Raw genomic sequence first — 19,104 nt, forward strand, 5'->3', positions numbered from 1 at the left:
GGATCGCAACCCTCAGTGTTGCCCCCGTACCGGACCGGGACCGGCAACGGGATCGCAACCCTCGGCGTTGCTCCCGCGCCTCGCTCAGCCAGTGAGCAGGAACCGGTCTGTATGTGGGATCCGAACCCTCGGGCAGGAGCGCCGCCGCGCTTCCCAAGCGGCGCACTATCCAGTGTGCCACCGGGCCGGCCCATATATATCAATTTTTAAATGTCGAATCAAATATTTTTAAATATTGTGAAAGCCAAAGTAAACATACCTATGGACTAGGTGTTACAAATTTAAGACCTCTACTCTGGACATTCTCTGAGCTCCCTTTTCTTGCTCTAAGGGCCTCGGAGCTCATAATGATAAAAAGGAAGTCAGTGGAAGGATTAGGAGGTTGGGCGGTCTCATGAGGAGGAAGAAATGCCAGAGTAGCTCAATTAAAGAAAATATTTTTAGCATGACTCTCAGGTTTTCCTTGTCTGGAAGGGTAAAGGAAAACAGAGAAATAAGGATTTGCCTTTGGTGCTGCCTATTTCCAGGGACCAATGTTGATGAAGATTTCTTGATCTTTCTAAGGATTTCCTCTAACCACATGTGACTATTTAAATTTAAATTAAATTTTAAATGCAGTTCATCAGAAGCACTAGCCTAATTTTAATATCTACAAATAGCTGGTGACTACTGTATTGGAGAGTGCAGACATAAGATATTTCCATGATTGCATACTTGTAATGCTCTAGGGACAAACCATCGTTCTATGTAAAGAATTGACCTTAACACACAATGTTCAGAACCGGTGGCTGGTGGGCCAGACCCAGCCTGAAGACATGTTAAATTTGGTCCATGCTGTGCTTTAAAATCAAGAAAAGTTTCATAAAATTCAGCTTCTTTAGAAATAAATAAAAGATGTGGTAATCCAGGGTCCATATCCTATTGTGGCAATGGTCAGCTGTATCTGACAGCTACTGTCCTGTTTAGATGGGATTCTGCTCTCCAGTTCATCATGGTTCCAACCACTCCCTAGGAGATTATCCTAAGGTGCATCAATCATTAATATCCTATGCATGGAGATGTTGGCTTTCATCGAAGATGAAGTAATAGGGATCAGATTTACTTTGCCACTGAAAATAACCAAATAACCAAACAAAATATGGAGTAGCAGTTTTCAAGACATTGGACATCAGACAATGAAGGGTAGAAAATAAATGTTGTAAGCCCCATGATTTCTCACTGCTTTGAGAGAGTCTCCAGACCATGATGCAAGAAGCAGAAAGCATAGGTGGAGTCTGGTGGACACCTTGAATTGAGGAGACAGAGCTAAGAGTCCAGGAATCTAGAGTTCATTGAACAGGTACCAGAGAGGAGAGAGCTACATAGAGAACTTCAGAGCCTTCTTCTTCAGCAGAGTGTTAATGAGTACATACATGTGAGGAGACTACCTATAGCTGGAAAAACAACTACACAACAGGATTAGAGGTAACAGTAGCCACTCAGAGGGCTGTAAATGGTGCCTGTTTTTACCAGCCAGGCTGGAAAATCTCCAGTCATTGGGTAGAGTGAATAGAAGGATCTTGCCTCAGTAGCAGGGAATAATTAGCCCTAATCTAAAAACTGTTCAGTCCTGCTTAGCAAATCCTAAAAGCAAGACTCAAAAGAATCAAGCTGTTTTCAAGTAACTTAACTGCATCCCAAGACAAAACTTAAAAACATTTATAGGAATGCAAAAATATTTATTACTTAACAAAATAAAATTCACAACATTAGCCATTTAATCAGAGACTAAAAGGCATGCAAATAGGCAGGAAGATATGACCCATCATGAAGAGGAAAAACAACATATCAAAACTGACCCATAACTGATATAGATATTAGAATTAGCAGACAAGAATGATATAACTGTGTCTATATGTTTGAAAAGTTAAGGTGAGGCATAGGAAATACAAAAAGACCCAAATAGAACTTCTAGAGATGAAAATTATAATATATGAGATGAGAAATACACTGCTTGGGATTAACAGCAGATTAGACATTGCAGAATAAAACGTTAGTAAACATGAGGACACAGTAATAAAAAGTATCAAAAATGAAACACAGAAGAAAAAATAATTAAGATGAAATAATGAAAAGAGCATCAGGGAACTCTGGGACAATTTTAAGTAGCCAAATATATGTCTAAAGTCCCCAAAAGAGAGGAAAAAGTATGCATATGAGGAGAGGAAGGAGAGACAGAAATAAAATATTTGAAGAAATAATGAGTGAAAAAATGTCTAAATTGGATGAAAAAATTATAAACCCACAGGTCCAAGAGGACCAACAAATCCCAAGCCCAAGAAACAGTATGAGAAATACTCCAAAGTATATCATGATCAAATTGCTCAAAACCAACAATGAACAGAAAATCTTAAAAGCAGTCAGAGAAAACAGGCATATTACATACAGAGGAATAAACAGAAGGATGACAGCATATTTCTAGTCAGAAATAATACAACTGAGAAGATAATGGAACAATGTTTTAAAGTACCAAAAGAAAAATATTGTCAATCTAGAGTTTAATACCCAGCAAAAATGTCTTTCAGAAATGAAGGTGAAATAAAGACCTTTTTAGACATATAAAATCTGAAAGAATTCATCACCAGTTGACCTGCACTATAATAAATGTTAAAGAAAGTCCTTCAAGCAGAAGGGAAATGATACCAGATATTGATCTGGATCTACACAAAGAAATGAAGAGTGCCAGAAATGTTACTTCTGTGGCTCTCTCTATATACTTGGCTCTGAGGGCATTTGAGTTTGCCCTGGTCCCTATACAAGATTAATACTTCATTAATTTAGTGAACTGCTATCAGATACCTACAATGTGTCAGGCTTTTGTTAATTACTCAGGCTACAAAGATAAGAAACAGAATCCCTATTCATGATACTCACACTCTAATTGGAGGATCAGATCTACAAACAAAGCAATTATGCTATTATAACAGTGCTATAGCACATGCATGTACAAGTTTAATGGGAGCAAGAAGGCAGGAGTAATTTTCCCCATGGCATTCTGAGAAGACTTCTGGGAGGAAGGGACCCTAACCTGAATTCTAAAATATGCCAAGAGTGGTCAGACGAAGAACGGATTGCAGGATGTTCTAGGAATGGGGAGCATTTTACAAAGGCACAGTGGACATGTGTTCAGTGGAACTACCAGTGGATCAGATGTCTGGGGCATATAGTTGGGAAAGTAAAAAGCAAAGAGGCTAGAATTACTGATGGGGGTGTAATTGTCACACTTTATAAAGGTCTCATGAGCCACTCTAAGGATTCTGTGAGTATTAGGGAAGTGAGTGCACCAGGAAGAATATCAAGGTAAATTTGTGTATTGGATCTGTCCAGGGCAGTGTAAAAGATGCTTTACAGGAGGGCTCAGCTAGGGCATGGGAAAAAGTTAGGAGATGGTGGACATGGTCCCACTAATGAGATAGGAGCCTCCCCTAGAGCTGCGGGTATGAGGATGGGGGATGGAAAGGATTTAATCAGAACAATAGAAGGACAGAGATAAAGAAGGCACCTTCAGCTTGGGAGATCCTTTTCTTCTTAAGGCTAAGCTCAACTTATGTCTTCGAGCTGCGTTTGAGTGCCTGGAGAAGGAGGTGGGGGTGAGAAGTGGCTGCTAATTAACGTAGAAGGGAGAATTGTATACACTCACATTGCAAGTGGGGTGGGGTGGTATATTTCTTTAACTACTTGAAAACTGAAACAAAAACTTGGCCTGTGGTACAATCCCCTCCAATATGTTTAAATGTATACCCCAGATAAACTATGAGGCCTGCCTATGGAACACGAAGGGTTAACATGGGGACTGATGGGGAAGAAAGACATCAAGGGAAGGCCCAGGCTGCCCTGATTAAGTGACTCAGAGAATTACTGTCCTCTTGGTAGAAATGTGTAACAAATGCCAATTCCAGCTCTACTTCTAATGGGTGATGTGACCTGGGACACGTCTCTAGAGCACCCTCAGTTCTCTAGACTATAAAAGGAAGGAATGAGTTACTTGGACTATAGGTGTTCACGAGTTTTAAATACTATTATTTTAAATATGAACAGCAGACAGGAGACGTCATACTACTTGAAACCTGACTCTCCTCTTCATGAGCTGTGAGACTGTGGATAGTTATCTCAGCTTGCTGAGCCTCAGCCTCGCCATCTGTAAAATGGGGATAATAGAATCTACCTCAAAGGGTCGATGGGAAAATTAGAGGAATAACAATATGCATGGACTAAGTGTTAACCATTCTCATTTTATGTAAGATCCTGATTAGCACAATTTCAACATTTTATTAATTATTCTATCCTGCTAGAGAGGGAGGATTAAAGAATAGAAAAAGCCTGGGGCTTTGGAGTGGGTGAGATGGAGGTTGGGAAACTGACTCCACCTCCCACCAGCTGTGGGACCTTGGGGAAGTTATGTCCACAGTCTAAGCCTCAGTTTCCTCATCTACAGAAGAGGAAAAAGCTAACTTTCAGAGAGTGGGGAGTATTTAAGGAGCAGCCCACATAAACTGCCTGGTGCCATCTTTGACATGTATGGATATTCAATACTTATTCATTCCATTCCTTTGTATATAGTTTGGTTTGTCTTGATCATAATCTAAAAAGCTATGGAAAAGAAACCGTACTTATGTACAGCAGACCAAAACAGGATTACACTCTTCTGAATATCTCTATTTCCTTCCCCCATGCTTAATAAATCAGTATTAAATAGATTGTGTAAGAAGGCAGATTCTGATGACAAGGGCTCTTTCTGTCTGCAAAAATAGTCACTCTCTCAGGACATAGTTAATCTCAAGACACCCCCAGTATTGTAATGGAGGAGGATTTTTAAAGAAAACACTGAAGGCTCCCTCTATGGAGCCTAAATTAAACCTGATGGTACAGCTGACAGTGGCCTTGTGAAATCGATAGAATTTATGTAGAAATCTACTGATGCCTATTTGGAGTTTATTCAAGAAGGAGATGTTATACATAAGTTTTATATTTAAATCCACAGTGTAACTTAAAAAAACAAAAAGAAGGGAGTGATGGGGTGGATGGTGTAGGCCACAGATAGGAGTTAGACGATTCTCCTTACATTGATTCTCACAGTTCCCATTATCAATAGTAGAATTAGGCTGGGAAATCTAAGATCCAATCAGAGAAGTAATGCAGAAATATTTGTTTAATTGGCTGTATTCCTGATAAAGCTATAATTCTCCCAGTGGCAGAGATGGCCTCCTGTCCATCTGCTTAGAACCTACTTCTGTACCTGAGACCGGGAAGGAGGAAGGAGGGGAAGGGAGGGACCCAGAATTAAAAAGAATGTTCTTGTACCTGTTAAAGAATGTGACCAGCCCTCTGCAGACCTGAAACAGTGACGAGGCCTGTCTGCAACATGCTCCTTCCCTTTCCTGTTCATTGGCTAATCCCTGCCCGGGTACCTGGCCCTCCTCAGCGTTCGCTAGTCCATGAAAGGTGACTCCTCTTCACTGTCACCCCTTCCCCTCCAGTGCACATCCAGAAACTTTACTTCAGGGCTCAGCTCCACATCAACACTGGCCATGTGGCCTTCAATGAATACGTCCCTCAGTCCCTCACCTTCCTTACTGGTAAAAATGGGAATGAGTATGCTTGTCTACCACACAAATGATCACAGGCACAAGTAACACACTACATATAAAATTGTACGGGTGGGGGACTGGGTGAGAGGTGGGAACCATACTGGGCCCTCAAATGATTCTTTCTCACCACACGTGGTTCTCTAGCGAGGCCTGAGATGCTGCTGAAAGGCCACTTCCTTAGTCTTAAGGACAACATCTTGGCTGCTTCCTGGCTTCTTGCACGACAAGGACAAAATTTGGAAGGTTTGGCTTGGTTCAAGCAGGCTGATCTTGAAAGGTGGAACGCTTTGTCCCTTTACAGAAGGATGCGTGCAGTGACAGCAGGACGGAGAGTGAGGCTGTGGCAGGGAGGAGGGGTGGAGAGCTGACCTCGGAGGCCAGAGGAAGTGGGAGCACTGGAGGGAGGCAGACTGCTGCCCTGCCCAGGGCCTGGGGACCCTGTCGTCTTGGGAGGGAACAGCTGGCAGTCTGGACTCTGAGCTGAGGGAGCAAGCCTCCCACTGTGGCGGGGCTCTGTATGAGGGGAAGGAGGAAATTCAGTTCAAAGCTCTTACCTTGCGAGCGGTGGTAAGAAGTATACTTTACATTCTCACCCAGTACACAACTACAATATAGACCACAAAATAGACAACATAGGCCTCAAAAATAGAATTTTCATGAGTCAATACCTACTCTTGTGCTTTGTGGTCTGAAATTTTCCTTCCTTCCTTCCTTGTTTTTTGCCTGCCTTTCTTTTAATTTATTTCTTTCTTACTTCTTGCATGATCGGGAAAGTTGACTTCAAGACCCACTAGTGGGCCTTCATTCACAGTTGGCAAAGCACAAGGCACCACTGAAAGGGAGAATGAGGGGATACACCAAAGACAGACTGAGACCCCTTATTCTCCCTCACTCCCCTTCCTCACTCTCTTCCTAATTACAAAGTTCCTTCTCCTCTCTCTCCCTCTCCTGCTTCTCTTCCTTTGTCTCCTTCTCCTCCTCCGTTTTGTAAAAATAATTCCACCAGTGTGAAGCATAGCAGGATTTATTTCATAAGCTTTTCTGTTCATAGGAATCCCCTGGGGGCTGGCGGATGCTACTGATCCCAGGCCTTTCCCTGGAGAGTCTGATAAGTCTAGGGTGGGCCTGGCAATCCATGTCTGTAACAGGTGCACCCAGGTAATCCTGATGATCCGGACCATCAGGCCTTTCCTAATCAGGTCTAACCCCCTTATTGTGCTGATATGGAATCTGGGGCCTCCAGAGGACAAATGCCTGGTCTGAGGTCACACCCTTGGAATGGGTACTGCCTTTGGAGCAGGACATTGGAGTCAGACTGTGCCTGCAGGTTCTGTACCTGGTACATCACCAGGAGAGACCCTAGACTAAGCAAATGAAGACTGACCCTCATCATGCAGCAAGTTGGGGATGCAATTGGGCTTGGACCCAGGTCCTCATAGGATGCCACCTTTCTGCAATGGCCTGACTTCCTGTGGGAGGTTCAGTCCCATTTCCAGAGCCAGCTCATCCCTCAAGCAAGGGGAAGCAGAGAGAACTACTGTCTACGGCTGCCCAGCCCCCTCTGCCTCTTTTCCTAGTCCTGAGTGAGACCTAGGGTTTGTGGGGAGGAGGGAGAATGAGTCACCTCTAGTCACTCACTGTCACTTGGTCCTCCAGGGGTGGGGTGCAACTTTGAAGGTTTGCACACAGTAGTATTAATCACCTTCCTGCCTTGGCCACCAGCACTGCCACCCTGTCCACCTGTCCACCAGCCCCCCAGCAGTGGTCCTGCTGACTTGGAAGGTGTTCTCTAAAGCCCATAAAAGCAGGAAGACCCTGGGAGCCCAAGTTTTGCTGCAAGCTTCACTGCTGGGCCCCACGCTGCTCTCTCTCTGCTCTTTGCTGCTCCTGTGTTGGGGCCTGTGGTTTGGCATTTCCTTCCTTAGCCAGTTAGAGCCTCAGCAGCCTCCAGCCTGGCTGTTAGAGATACTGGTGAGAAGTTACACCGCAGAGGGTGGGAGGTCTTTTCAAGACTGTGAGCCAGTCAGAGCCCTACCAGGCTCTGTGGGACGGAGGCCTTGAGGTGAGGCTGAGCCCCACCTCCCTCAAGTCATTGCTGAAATGTCACCTCCTCTTTGAGGACTGATCATTTTAAATTGCAGCTGCATCCATGCCAGCACTCCATGCCCCCTTCCCCAGCCCCCGCCACCACTGCACATGTATATACACGATACATGCTTCGAATTTCACCTCCTAAAATATTCATTATTTATCGTCTGTTTCTCTCCACCTGCATGTAAGCTCCGGGAGAGCAGAGCCCTTTGTCTGCTTTGTTTACTGATGCACCTTGAGCACCCAGCAGAGCTCCCGGCACTTAGGAGGCCCTTAATGCATATTGTTGAATAAACGGGTGACTGAGTAGTAGTGGCTGCTGCGGGCAGCACCGCTGACAAGGCCAGGATGCAGGACACTAGCAGGGTTCCCCGGCTGTTTTGTAGGAGACCTTGCATCTCAAATGCCCATCATCTTCTCCAAAAAACCACTTAAGGGAGCCAAGAACAACCGAGTCACGAGCACTCCTGTCAGGAGGCGACTAGGAAGCCCCACCCTTGCTTTAAAGCATCTCCCCCTCTGGGTGGTCACTGAAGTCTGAAAGTCCAACAATGACGTATTACAGAGGATTAAACATTGCCCCCTCTCCTCTGTCCCCTTAGGTCCCCAGCATGGTTATCAACATGCATTTATCCTGTCATTCTAATGAGGGCCCCAAGCAGCAGCTCCCTGGGAGCATGGAGAAGTGGGGAAGTCAGGGTTCTGGAGGGGCGAGAAGGAAGTGGAAAGTGGCTGATGCTCAGGAGTGCCTTTGCTAATGAGAAGGTTTGTTTTAAACCAAATTTCTTACCTTGAGATCATCATTAATCAGAAGGAATGTAGATTGCGGGTCATTCTTACAGATGGGCCAGGGACTCAACAGTGTCACTCCCAGGAAGTTCACAACATAAAGAGAAGTAACACAAGGATGTGGTGCTTTGAAAGGGCATTGGCTTGGAAATGAGGGAGCCTGGCTTGAGGGAGCCTGGCTTGTTGGAGAGAGGGGTGGCTTTCATCACTAACCTTCTATGTGGCTTTGGGTACTCACTTCTTTTGTCTGGGCCTTTGTTGCCTCCTCTGTAAAATGAAGTTTGATGAGAAAATCTCTGAGGTTCCTTCCAGTTGCCTCAAATCTCTAGGACACACTGAACTGATTTACTAATAAAGTCCCCTGGTACTCATCAGTGGGTGCTAAGGGATGCTGGAGTCTCATGTCCTGGAGGTTCAAGAGACTGAGATGAATGCATCTTGCTAAGAAAGCTAAGGCACGCTTGAAATGCAGCCCTGATGGCAAAGGCCCTCTGTGTCCTGGGGTTTGGGAGTTTGCTATTTCAGATACGGAAGTAACTGATGATTAAGGGTGTCTCCAAGTGTCTTGCCAAGGCTGGCCTCAGGGGATGGGTGATTCAGGGAGTCCTTCACTCTGTGTGCTGTGCCTTTACTGGAAATACTTCTCCAAGTTTCTGTAAGAATCCCTGTCACCAAATTAGAGTCTGGAGAATGGAAGGTGATGGCAGGCCAAACAACAGCCCATAGAGGTTGTGATAAGAAATATGCAACAAGTGGCTGATTCTTCTAAGTCTGGAAGATGGTTTGAAGATTCCTGGGAGCAAGAAACCATAGGATGCTAAGCCAAGATTCAGGGGATTTCAGCCACAGGAGTAATGATATAATTAAACACACAGCCATAGTATCCAGATCCTAAGGATACAGAATTTTGGAGGAGAGAGAAGCCAGGTGTGAGCTGAGATGTCTTTAAGGAGGGATTCTGAGCCTGACCTTGAAGGCTCAGCCAGACACAGATCTGAAAAGCGAAGAGAGGGCTTCCTGGGCAGGAGTGAGGGATCAGCAAGAGCAAGGTCTGGCACGGGCATGAGGTGACACATTCTGGGAGGAAGTGAGGAGCAGAGGGTCCCCACAGAGGTGAAGGAGGGAGCCTGGCTAAAGGCCACAAAGAGGAGACTGACCAACGCTGGCCCAGGTGCCTAAGGTTATAGAGATCAGGGTACTTCAGGGTCAGCAGGAAGATTGAGGCCAGGAGGTGGTTTCATCTTTTCATTTATGTCTTTGTCTTGTAGGATTCTCAGTAAGTTAAGTCAAGAAATCAACAGGAATGAAGAAAGGAGGAGCATTTTCACACGCAAGTGAGTGGGGCAGCTCAGGGCTTGGTGTAAGGAAACTTAAGAATTTTCAAACCCATGTGGAACCCTAAAAAGGAGGCACAGAATTGTTTTTGTACCACTTTTTGACCTGTGGTGATCCCCTCAGTCCCAGGGGTTTTGAAAATGGTGCCCAAGGAGGGGTGGGGGTTCCCTCTCCCTGCTCTGCATCCTGCCCCAGAGTCTGGGACGTCAGGGGAACTTCCCCCAGAGCATCAGGCAGTCACGAGCTCTCAGTCTTGCCACCAGTGTGGCTTTGGTGGTTTCCAGAACTTTTGGGGCAGTCTAGCCCTGGTTGCTGAGCAACAAGGACGCAAGTCCTTTCTGGGCAGTGAGATGCACCCTCCAGTCGGGGCTCTTCTTGCAGGGCTGCATGGAGGACAGAGGGAGATCCCTTAAATCAATAGGGCTTTTAATGCAATGCTCTTTGCCTTTGCAGACCCCAGGTGCAGCGGTTTCCAGAAGAGACAGGTAAAGGTGTCAGGGCTGGGAGGTGATTGCTTTAGGAGGCAATGGGTATGTCCTTCTGTCTTTTGGTTCCTGGGGCTCCTGCAGTGTCATGCAGGTGACCTTACTCATTGCCAGTTTTTACCCAGAAAAGTGTTTGAGCCTGACTGAGAGAAGAAAATGTGTCACTCTGAAGGGCCCGTGACTTCTGGCCTTTGCTCAGCTGCGACCTCTGCAGAGACACACTGAGGGTCTCTGGGAGCTCTGTGGGGCAGCATAGATGGACCTAGCCTTTGACCAAGCACCTGAGTCTTTCAAGCAGTTTTTCAATTGTTAAATTGTACACAGTATTAAAATGCAGATTCCTAGGCCCCACCTAGTCCTGCTGAATCAGAAGCTCTAGGGATAGGGCCCCAGGCATATGCATATTTAAAGCACTCCTAAGTGAAAGGTTGAGAACCACTGCCACCCCCTGATGGGATGAGATCCTTAGGTAGAAACTCTAGAGCTGACGGTAAGTTGCCAGGTAATGTGGAAGGCAGGAGAGGGCCTGGGATGGGGTGCGGTGTGGGAGGGTATCAGATGGGGGGCTGCGTTGACTTCCCTCCACGTGGCAGGGCTTTTGGTACTGATGATGGTGTTATCTCCTCCCACAGAAAGCCATGAAGAAGACAATGGGGGCTGGTCATCCTTTGTGAGTATGGTGTGGGCTCTCTTCCACCTGTACAGCAGTGTCCAGGGTGGCTTTGTAATAAGGACCTAACATAACGCCAAGCGTGGCAGGGCCTCTAGTAAGGTGCCAGTGCCCCCACCCAGGGCTCAGAAAATGTGTTCCACAGAGGGCCAGAAAGTAAATATTTTAGGCTTTGGAAGCCATACAGTGTGTCTCAGCTACTCTACTCTGACATTATAGCACACAAGTAACCATAGACAATGAGCAAAGGAACAGGCATGTCTGGAGCCAATACACCTTCATTTACAAAAACAGGGGTGGGGGCTGGACTTGGCTCTTGGGCTGTAGTCCGCTGACCACACAATTACCTACCTTTACCACCCTCGTGGGAGGGACTTTCCCCACCCCCGTTCTGTCGTGTCCAAAAATGGACTCTCCTAGAAATCTAAACTGAAATAGCTTTTCTCATGGACTTGAGTCCCGATCGGTAGCACAGACAAAAACAGATTTCAGAATTGACTTAGCCCTGAAAAGACCTCAGGGATAGTCCAATGCAGTTGGTTTTTACAATTGAGGGGTCACAGTGATCCCCTTTGAGAGTCTAGTGGGCTCTGCACACCCCCACCCCAGAAAACTACATATACAGTCCCCACCCCTGAAGCTAGACTCAGGCTAAGAACTCTATTCTGGATTGTAGCCCAATCTATTCATTTTATAGAAGAAGCAACTGGGGCCATTGGAGAATGTGACTTATGTAGAGCCGCATGGCTAGCTAGAGGCAGACCTGGACCAGACCACCCAACCCTTGGTCAGGTGGTCTTTCTGGTAAGCAGCTGCCTCTAGTGCCTTTAGAAAGCATACACAAAAGGTCCCTCATCCTACTGGAATTCTGGTAAAAGAAAGCATTTAATGTGAAAAAGGTTTTTTAGTTACGTTTGTGTTTTCTGAAAACAAAGGAATATAACATTTATTTTGTACAAAAGGGAAAATAGACCAGTGTTTTCCCCCAAAATGTTTACATATTTGCACAAAAGCTGAATCTGTCACTGCTTAACATATGGCCCCTTCTGTGCTCAGCCTGCAGCTAGTCTTCAATCCTCTCTATAAACCCAGGCCTTCTACTCACTGGTGTCTATAAAACTTGATAGTTGTGTTATGTGCCCAGCTCTGCACAGGGGACCCCAGGGAAAGTGGGTGAAGATAACTCAATCATGAACATTTTACAGTAAGCATGACATGTGTCAAAAAGGTAAACTGAGGCACAACAAAATTTTAGAGAGTTTATTTGGGCAAACAACAATTCATGTTTGAATCAGCAGCTTCAAACAAGAGGTGGTTCGGTTCAGGAATGCAATGGGGAGGCTTTTATAGGACAGACACAGAAGTAAAGCAAAGAAACTATTTGCTTAGTTACAGTCATACAGTTGCCTTATTTGGTCTATTCCATTGGGAAGTCCCTAGTTATAAGTTTGTTGGCTGCTTCTAATTGGTTGAGCTTAGGTTCTGTTTTTTCTTTAATATAGGCAAGAAATAGCTCAGGTTAAGTTTTGTTTATGTTCTCAAATCAAACAAAGTTGAGCTCACTTGTAAGGCCTAACTGGTTTTATCTGCTCAGGGATTCTTCAGGACTGGTCTCCATTTAAATTTAACACACATAAGACAGAATATGGTTTGTGACAAGATCATGAATATAAATTTAGGGGCCAAATGATTTGAAGGAAATAATTGTTCTAGAAGCAGAGAGGAAAAGTCTATTGCTAGAGAAAGGCTTCCGGAATAAAGGCTGGTGTATGTATGCATCTGGAATGGACAGGCCCAAGCATGAGGAACACTGTCATTTTAGGATGGTGTCTGCAGGGGCTGGAGGGGGCACCTGTGTGCGGACCTCCGTGCTGAGACCGTTGTTCCTGTCCTGTTCCTCAGGGGTTCAGTGTCCACCTGCTCCTAAGTTATAGGAACACTGACAGGGCAGGACAAAGTCTTTTCTGGAGTCAGGAAGGTCCCCAACCCTACTTTGCCTTCCTATAGTTGTTTTAATATTTCTCAAGACAAAAACAAGCACAAGAATCTTTCAACTGAACAACTAAGAGACAGTCCTCCTCAAGCCACCTATCAAAGCTGTCAGGATTTCCAGACTATTTGTACATAGCTTTCCTTGAAAAGTTGTCACCATCCATTACTCCTTTCTATGCTGCCCTTGACTTTAGAGCTCTGTGCTCATTTCTTTTCCCATTTGACTGTAGCATGGCAGTGATGAGCCACTCGCCACTTGGTGGCTGCTGGTGCCACCTCTGCTTGAGAAATCATTACGATGATTGTCCACACTCAGGAACTGCTTCAAAGACAACCACCTAACACCTAGGGCTTACTTTCCATGGGACCCATGAAGAAGCAAAAATAAAATACAATAAGAAATCTAAAATTTATAGAGTCTTTTCCAAGAGAGCAGCTTCAAACGCAGTGTCAGATTTCATGAACAACAAACTGTTGTTTCCATTCACTCGATTCTCAGCAGAAAGAATGGCACATCCCCTGGCCATCCCCTCTCCCACACAACTTAATCTGCCTTCCAGTTAACAGGCTTTGTTTGTCTGGTTTCCCTCATTAGCTTGCCCTTCAACGCTGCCCTGGGTTACAAGGAGAAGAAGTTTTTTGAGCACAGGCACACTAAGAACAGAAATGACAATCAACTGGTGCCATCACAAATGCTCCAGGCATTTAGTCTTTCTCTTGCTGATGCCTGGAGTAAAGATGGTGTTTACTCAAGACAGAGCCCATACCCCCACCCCCTATTCTAGCATCCTCATTTCTTCTGTTTTTCTCTGCTGTGCAAAAAGTTGTAAAGGAAAATGGACTAACCTAATGGCCGGAAGATCTTGACTGGGGTCCTAAGTGCACGACTTGCGATATTGTGCTCCCCAACCTCAGTTTCCCCATCTGTAAAATAAGAGTAGCCATCCTTGGGCTGCCAGCCCCCAGGGTGTGCCCTTGTGAGGCTCAGCAGAGAGAGAGTAGACACAGGCACTTCAAGTGCCACAGAGCCTCTGCAAATTGTGCTGTCCCTGTCACTGTGCTGGCAGGAAGATGACTATGAAAGTCCCAATGACGATCAGGATGGGGAGGATGATGGTGACTATGAGTCCCCCAATGAGGAGGAAGAGGCGCCTGTGGAAGACGATGCTGATTATGAGCCGCCACCCTCCAACGACGAGGAAGCTCTGCAGAACTCCATCCTGCCTGCCAAGCCTTTCCCCAACACCAACTCCATGTACATCGGTAAGGACCTGCTTCCTGATTGCTGGCCTGGCAGCCCAGAGCCACGCTCCCCACTGCTGCATGGGAGGCTGGTGCCCCAGCTTGCCCATTGGAGCAGAAAGCTTTGGGTGCTGATACCAGCTCACCTTCTTAATGGCTGTGTGGCTTTGGACAAGTGACTCCACCTCTCTGGGCCTCAATTTCCTTATCTGCAAAATAGTTTAATAGCAGTAAAGAGCACATAAGTTACCTGTGAGGATTACTGATCCTGCAAACAAATCAGTGCCTGTGGTAATGTGGATACCATTATCCTGACATCAGCAATGAACTGCCCCTAAGGATATTTGGTAGTTATAACTCATTCTGTGGGTTATTCAGGCACTCAAGAGCACCTTTCTTTTCCTCCCTGTCTTTTGACCAAATCATAGTTATGGGGCACTACCACCTGCAGACTGTCAGAATAAAGATAAAGATATCGAGTAGAGTTTGACTCTAACTTTAAAAAATTTAGACAGTATTAAAGATTTTAATAATCTACCTGTTGTTAGCCCATTTCTCTCTCATTCATTCATTCATTCATTCATTCATTCATTCATTTAGTGAACAAAAATTATTGATCTACTGTGAGCCAGCTACTATTCTAAGTACTGGGAAATCATCAGGGAAGAAGACACAGCCCTTGCCTTGGGGGGCTTACATTGTAGTAGTGGTGGTGACAGAAGACAAACACATGCACACTTGCATAATATAATGTCAGGGAGTAAGCCAGAAGTTGATGATCAACACCACAAAAAATTAATACTTCTAATCCTGTAGGGCGTATAACGCTTTGCAATTTTAAAGTCCTTTCACAAACGCTGTCTCAATATCTCATTTTGTGTTATTAAGCACCCTGTGTGATAAGGGCAACATTATCAGGTTTGTTTCATTTCTAGGGAAATGGAGGTCCAGAGAAGAAATGGAGACCTAAGTTGTTGAGCACATGCATGTGCCAGTTATGAAGATATGGTGTGAATGAGACAGTCCTCACTATAAGGGCCTCGTTGTCCAGTGGGTGAGGCAGCATCAAACAGACAAGTCACAGAGTTATTTAACTGCACCATGATATATAGTCAAGGAGACAAGTGCAGGAGATGAGGCTGGAGTGGATGCCTACTCTGGGCCTGCTTTCCTTATGATGTGATATTTAAGCTGCAATATTAAAGGATGAGTAAGAGTCGGCCAAGTGAGGATAAATGTGGTAAGGGAGAACACTTGAAGCAATAGAAATGGCTGTGCAAAGGCCCTGAGGTTCAAAGGAGCATGGTGTGATAGAGGAGCTGGCTAGCATGGGTGGACTGGTGTGAAATTAGCCAGGCTTGTGCTCACTCTGAGCCCATTCTCTGGTAGAACAAGGCCTCTCCAGGGCCAGGCCCAGGGGGAGGCAAGGGAGGCACCACAAGAAAGGAAGCGCTCACTCGCCTCTCATGCCTCACAGCCCCTTCCTGGCCTTTCCCTGTTGAAGGGGAGGAAATAATTGCCAGCCTGTCAACCTGGCCTGGGGATGCCTCTGTGGCAATCAGAATAATGTGAGTTTCTGTTCAGGGTGAGTCCGTGTACTGATTAGGAGTCTGTCATTTAGTAACAAGGGATGGTGACCAGCTCTTCCCTTTAATGGGAGAAATGGGCAAAAGGAGGAAGTGGGAGGGGCAGGACTGTGAGGGGAAGGAAGGGGAACCAGAACAGGCTCCCCAAAAGTGCTGACAGCCGGCTAAACCCTGCACAGGCAGCTGGACGTGCTGTGTGTGTGCACGTGTGTGAGTGTGCACGTGTGTGAGTGTGCACGTGTGTGTGCGTGTGTGAAGGTGTGCACATGCGTGCTTTTGTGTCTGTGCATGCGGAGGCATTTGTATGTTTACTCCTTCACAATTTAGTCTGCAAATACTCCCTCCTGGTAATGGCTGAGCTGATTAGCAAGAGGCCTTTTTTGTTTGGCAAAATCTCTGATAAATACCTGTGCCCTTGAGGAGAGATGAGAGCTGGCCGGTGGGTGAGGAGAGAAAGAGGGCCAGGGAGGGGCCAGGAATTCCCCACCCCTTGTGGGATCCCAGCTGGGTCTTGCCATGCTGGGGCTCGAGGTGGCACAGGTGCAAGTGTGGGGGACGAGGGTCAGACGCCCGTGGGACCCGAGCTGCACAGAGTCGGGTGCAGCGTCTGTTCCTGGAGACCCCCGAGCTCGGCCAACACTCGCCTTAGTCTCGCATTTCTCCTTTCACTGTACTATTCTTGTGTTTCCACAGACCGGCCCCTCTCCGGAAAAGCCCCCCAGCAGCCTCCTGTGCCCCCCCAGAGACCGATGGCTGCCCTCCCTCCCCCGCCGGTGGGCCGGAGCCCCTCGGTAGGCCTCCTCGCTTTCTTATATGGCACTTTGTGTCCTCTCCAGTTATTTCCTCTGCCAGAGAGAAAACTCCAAATATCTTTACCTAATTCTATTTTTGTAAGAAAAGAGTATATCTAGGCTGGGAAAACGCATCTCTGAGTACTCCCTGTGTTTCTTTTTTTGGTGATTTTTATTTACATCATAATGCTTATTGGTATTTTCTGTGTGCCATAAACAATATAAACTACTCATATGATAAAAATTCCCCTCCAGTTGCTTTCCACCATTTGAAATAAGTGAAAACTGTAAAATAAACTCTAAGAAAACCGAATTCAGTCGGTGGCACCTACTGGTATTGCCTGCCTGGGTACCAAGCCCTCACCTCTCCTGCGAAAAGACTTGTGCCACCTGTTGGCCCACGCCTGAAATTCCAAGGATGAATGCCTTCAGAAAACCTTTCCTCTTTCTCCAAGCATTCAGTGGATCTCATAAATTCCCAGAGCTACTCTGAGAAGCCCAGACTAAGGAGTTGATCGCTGGGAATGTGTTCTTTTCACAAGTGTCCTGAGCACTTTAACAGCTGTGGCAAATGACAAAGTGTTAGGACTAGAAGGAAGGTGATGACATATTTTCCCAAAAACTCAAAATCCGGATCACACTGATTAGGACCTCCTGTCTGAGAATAGATGCCTCCCTCCTGCTTGTGCAGTTCCAGTGCAAAGGGGGCTCACAGAAGTGAATTTATCTACAAATGCATTTTGCTTTTGAAATCTGAAAACCTTCACCTCCACTATTGGGATGCAGAATTCACTCATTCCATCGACAGATATTGATTGAGCAGCTACTGTGTGCCAAGCAGTGGTCTAGGTGCTGGGGACAGAGTGTGAGCAAGATGAATAAGGTCCCTGCTTTCTTGTAGTTTCAATGTGGGTTAGGAAGAGTCAGATAATAAACAGGTACACAGATGTATAAATGAGGTCATTTGAGGAGTTAGTTGTGGTTAGGGGGACAGAAGACCAGGTAACATGATAGTGGGTGGGAGGTGACAAGGAACTGGGTCAGAATGAGCCAGTTGTGGGAAGCTGGGAGAAGAACATTCTGGGCAGAGGAAAACACAAGTACAGAGATGCCGAAAAGGGCTGGAGCTTGAGATTCTGGAGAAACTACGAGACAACCCTATAGTGGGGGCCCAGAGAGCATCAGAGAGAGGTGTATGAGAAGGGGTTGGCAGGGTGGACAAGTGCCAGGTAGGGCTTGCTGACCATGGAGAGTTTATATTTTTTTCCCAATGTGGTGGGAGCTGCTGGAGGGCTTAGCAAGGAAGTGACATGCTCACTTGGCAGTCATGCAAATAGCTTGCACAAGAGAGTGTAGACAGGAGGCTATTGCAGTAGTTCAGATGACAAATGGAGAGGATGTTGGTGGGTGGAACGTGAAGATGGAGAAAAGTAAGTAGATGCAGACTTATTTATTTTGGGAGACAAAGCAACCAGGTCTTGCTGATGTTAGAAATGCTTCCTAACATTTGAGTCTTTTTTTATGCAGCCACTACCCCCTCCTCAGCCCAACCATGAAGAGCCTAGCAGAAGTAGAAATCACAAAACAGCAAAGCGTAAGTACAAGAGCCATTCTCTCTGGCCCACCAGCCCACCCCCCTCCCACCCCCAGGCAGCTGCTTTCTTCTTTTACTTGACATCAGTCTTTTTCCCTTCCAGTCCCTGCTCCTTCAATAGACAGAAGCACGAAACCTCCCCTAGATCGTTCATTAGCTCCGTTTGACAGAGAGCCCTTTGCACTAGGTTCGTATGATTCATATTTGATGCATAGTAATAACGGTCAACCTTTATAGAGTGCTTACTGCATGCTTTTCACGTGTACCATCTCATTTAACTATTGCCACAATACTATGAAGTGGAGTCTAGCAGAATCATCCTCATTTTACAGATGAGGAAAGTGAGGCACAGAGGTAAATCCCCAAGATCACTCAGCTATCAAGTGATGGGGGCAGAGACCCAAACCAGATCAGCCTGATTGCAGAGCTCCTGGGCTGTGCCTGCTTCTTCAGGCATGTGCTCTGTGTACACACATCTCATTGTCCTTCAGCCAAGAACCATGGGAGGCTTTGAGGTGCAGAGGGAGGACCTGGGCTAAGAGACGAGGGATCTTGGAGAGCTGTTGTCTGCTCCTTGGTGGCTATTTAGTAACTAACCGACCACATGGCTGATACTCTTTCAGGGCTCAGTCTTCTAGTTGGTAAAGGTGGGTGTTCTGTAAGGAGAAAATGCTTTATAGAACTCTAAGGTGTTATTTAAGTGTCAGGGCTGTCTTTTGTTGTATGCATGCAGTTTACCAAACACTGGGTATACGGGCTGATACTCTTTCAGGGCTCAGTCTTCTAGTTGGTAAAGGTGGGTGTTCTGTAAGGAGAAAATGCTTTATAGAACTCTAAGGTTTTATTTAAGTGTCAGGGCTGTCTTTTGTTGTATGCATGCAGTTTACCAAACACTGGGTATA

At 45.9% G+C, this 19,104-nt stretch overlaps 1 protein-coding gene across 1 annotated transcript in view; it reads left to right on the forward strand.

Annotated features, from left to right (window-relative positions):
* Nucleotides 1-19,104, forward strand: part of LCP2 (lymphocyte cytosolic protein 2 (SH2 domain containing leukocyte protein of 76kDa)) — a 49,738-nt gene that overhangs the window by 12,014 nt on the left and 18,620 nt on the right. Inside the window, exons 4-10 of the mRNA XM_008585919.1 lie at nucleotides 9,776-9,841; nucleotides 10,296-10,327; nucleotides 10,960-10,997; nucleotides 14,057-14,252; nucleotides 16,511-16,608; nucleotides 18,136-18,202; nucleotides 18,306-18,389. Coding sequence (XP_008584141.1) covers nucleotides 9,776-9,841; nucleotides 10,296-10,327; nucleotides 10,960-10,997; nucleotides 14,057-14,252; nucleotides 16,511-16,608; nucleotides 18,136-18,202; nucleotides 18,306-18,389 — 581 coding nt within the window. The remainder of the gene's footprint in view (nucleotides 1-9,775; nucleotides 9,842-10,295; nucleotides 10,328-10,959; nucleotides 10,998-14,056; nucleotides 14,253-16,510; nucleotides 16,609-18,135; nucleotides 18,203-18,305; nucleotides 18,390-19,104) is intronic.

The sequence above is a fragment of the Galeopterus variegatus genome, unplaced genomic scaffold (assembly GCF_000696425.1).
Source record: "Galeopterus variegatus unplaced genomic scaffold, G_variegatus-3.0.2 Scaffold3758, whole genome shotgun sequence".
In the NCBI taxonomy this organism is placed as follows: domain Eukaryota; kingdom Metazoa; phylum Chordata; class Mammalia; order Dermoptera; family Cynocephalidae; genus Galeopterus; species Galeopterus variegatus.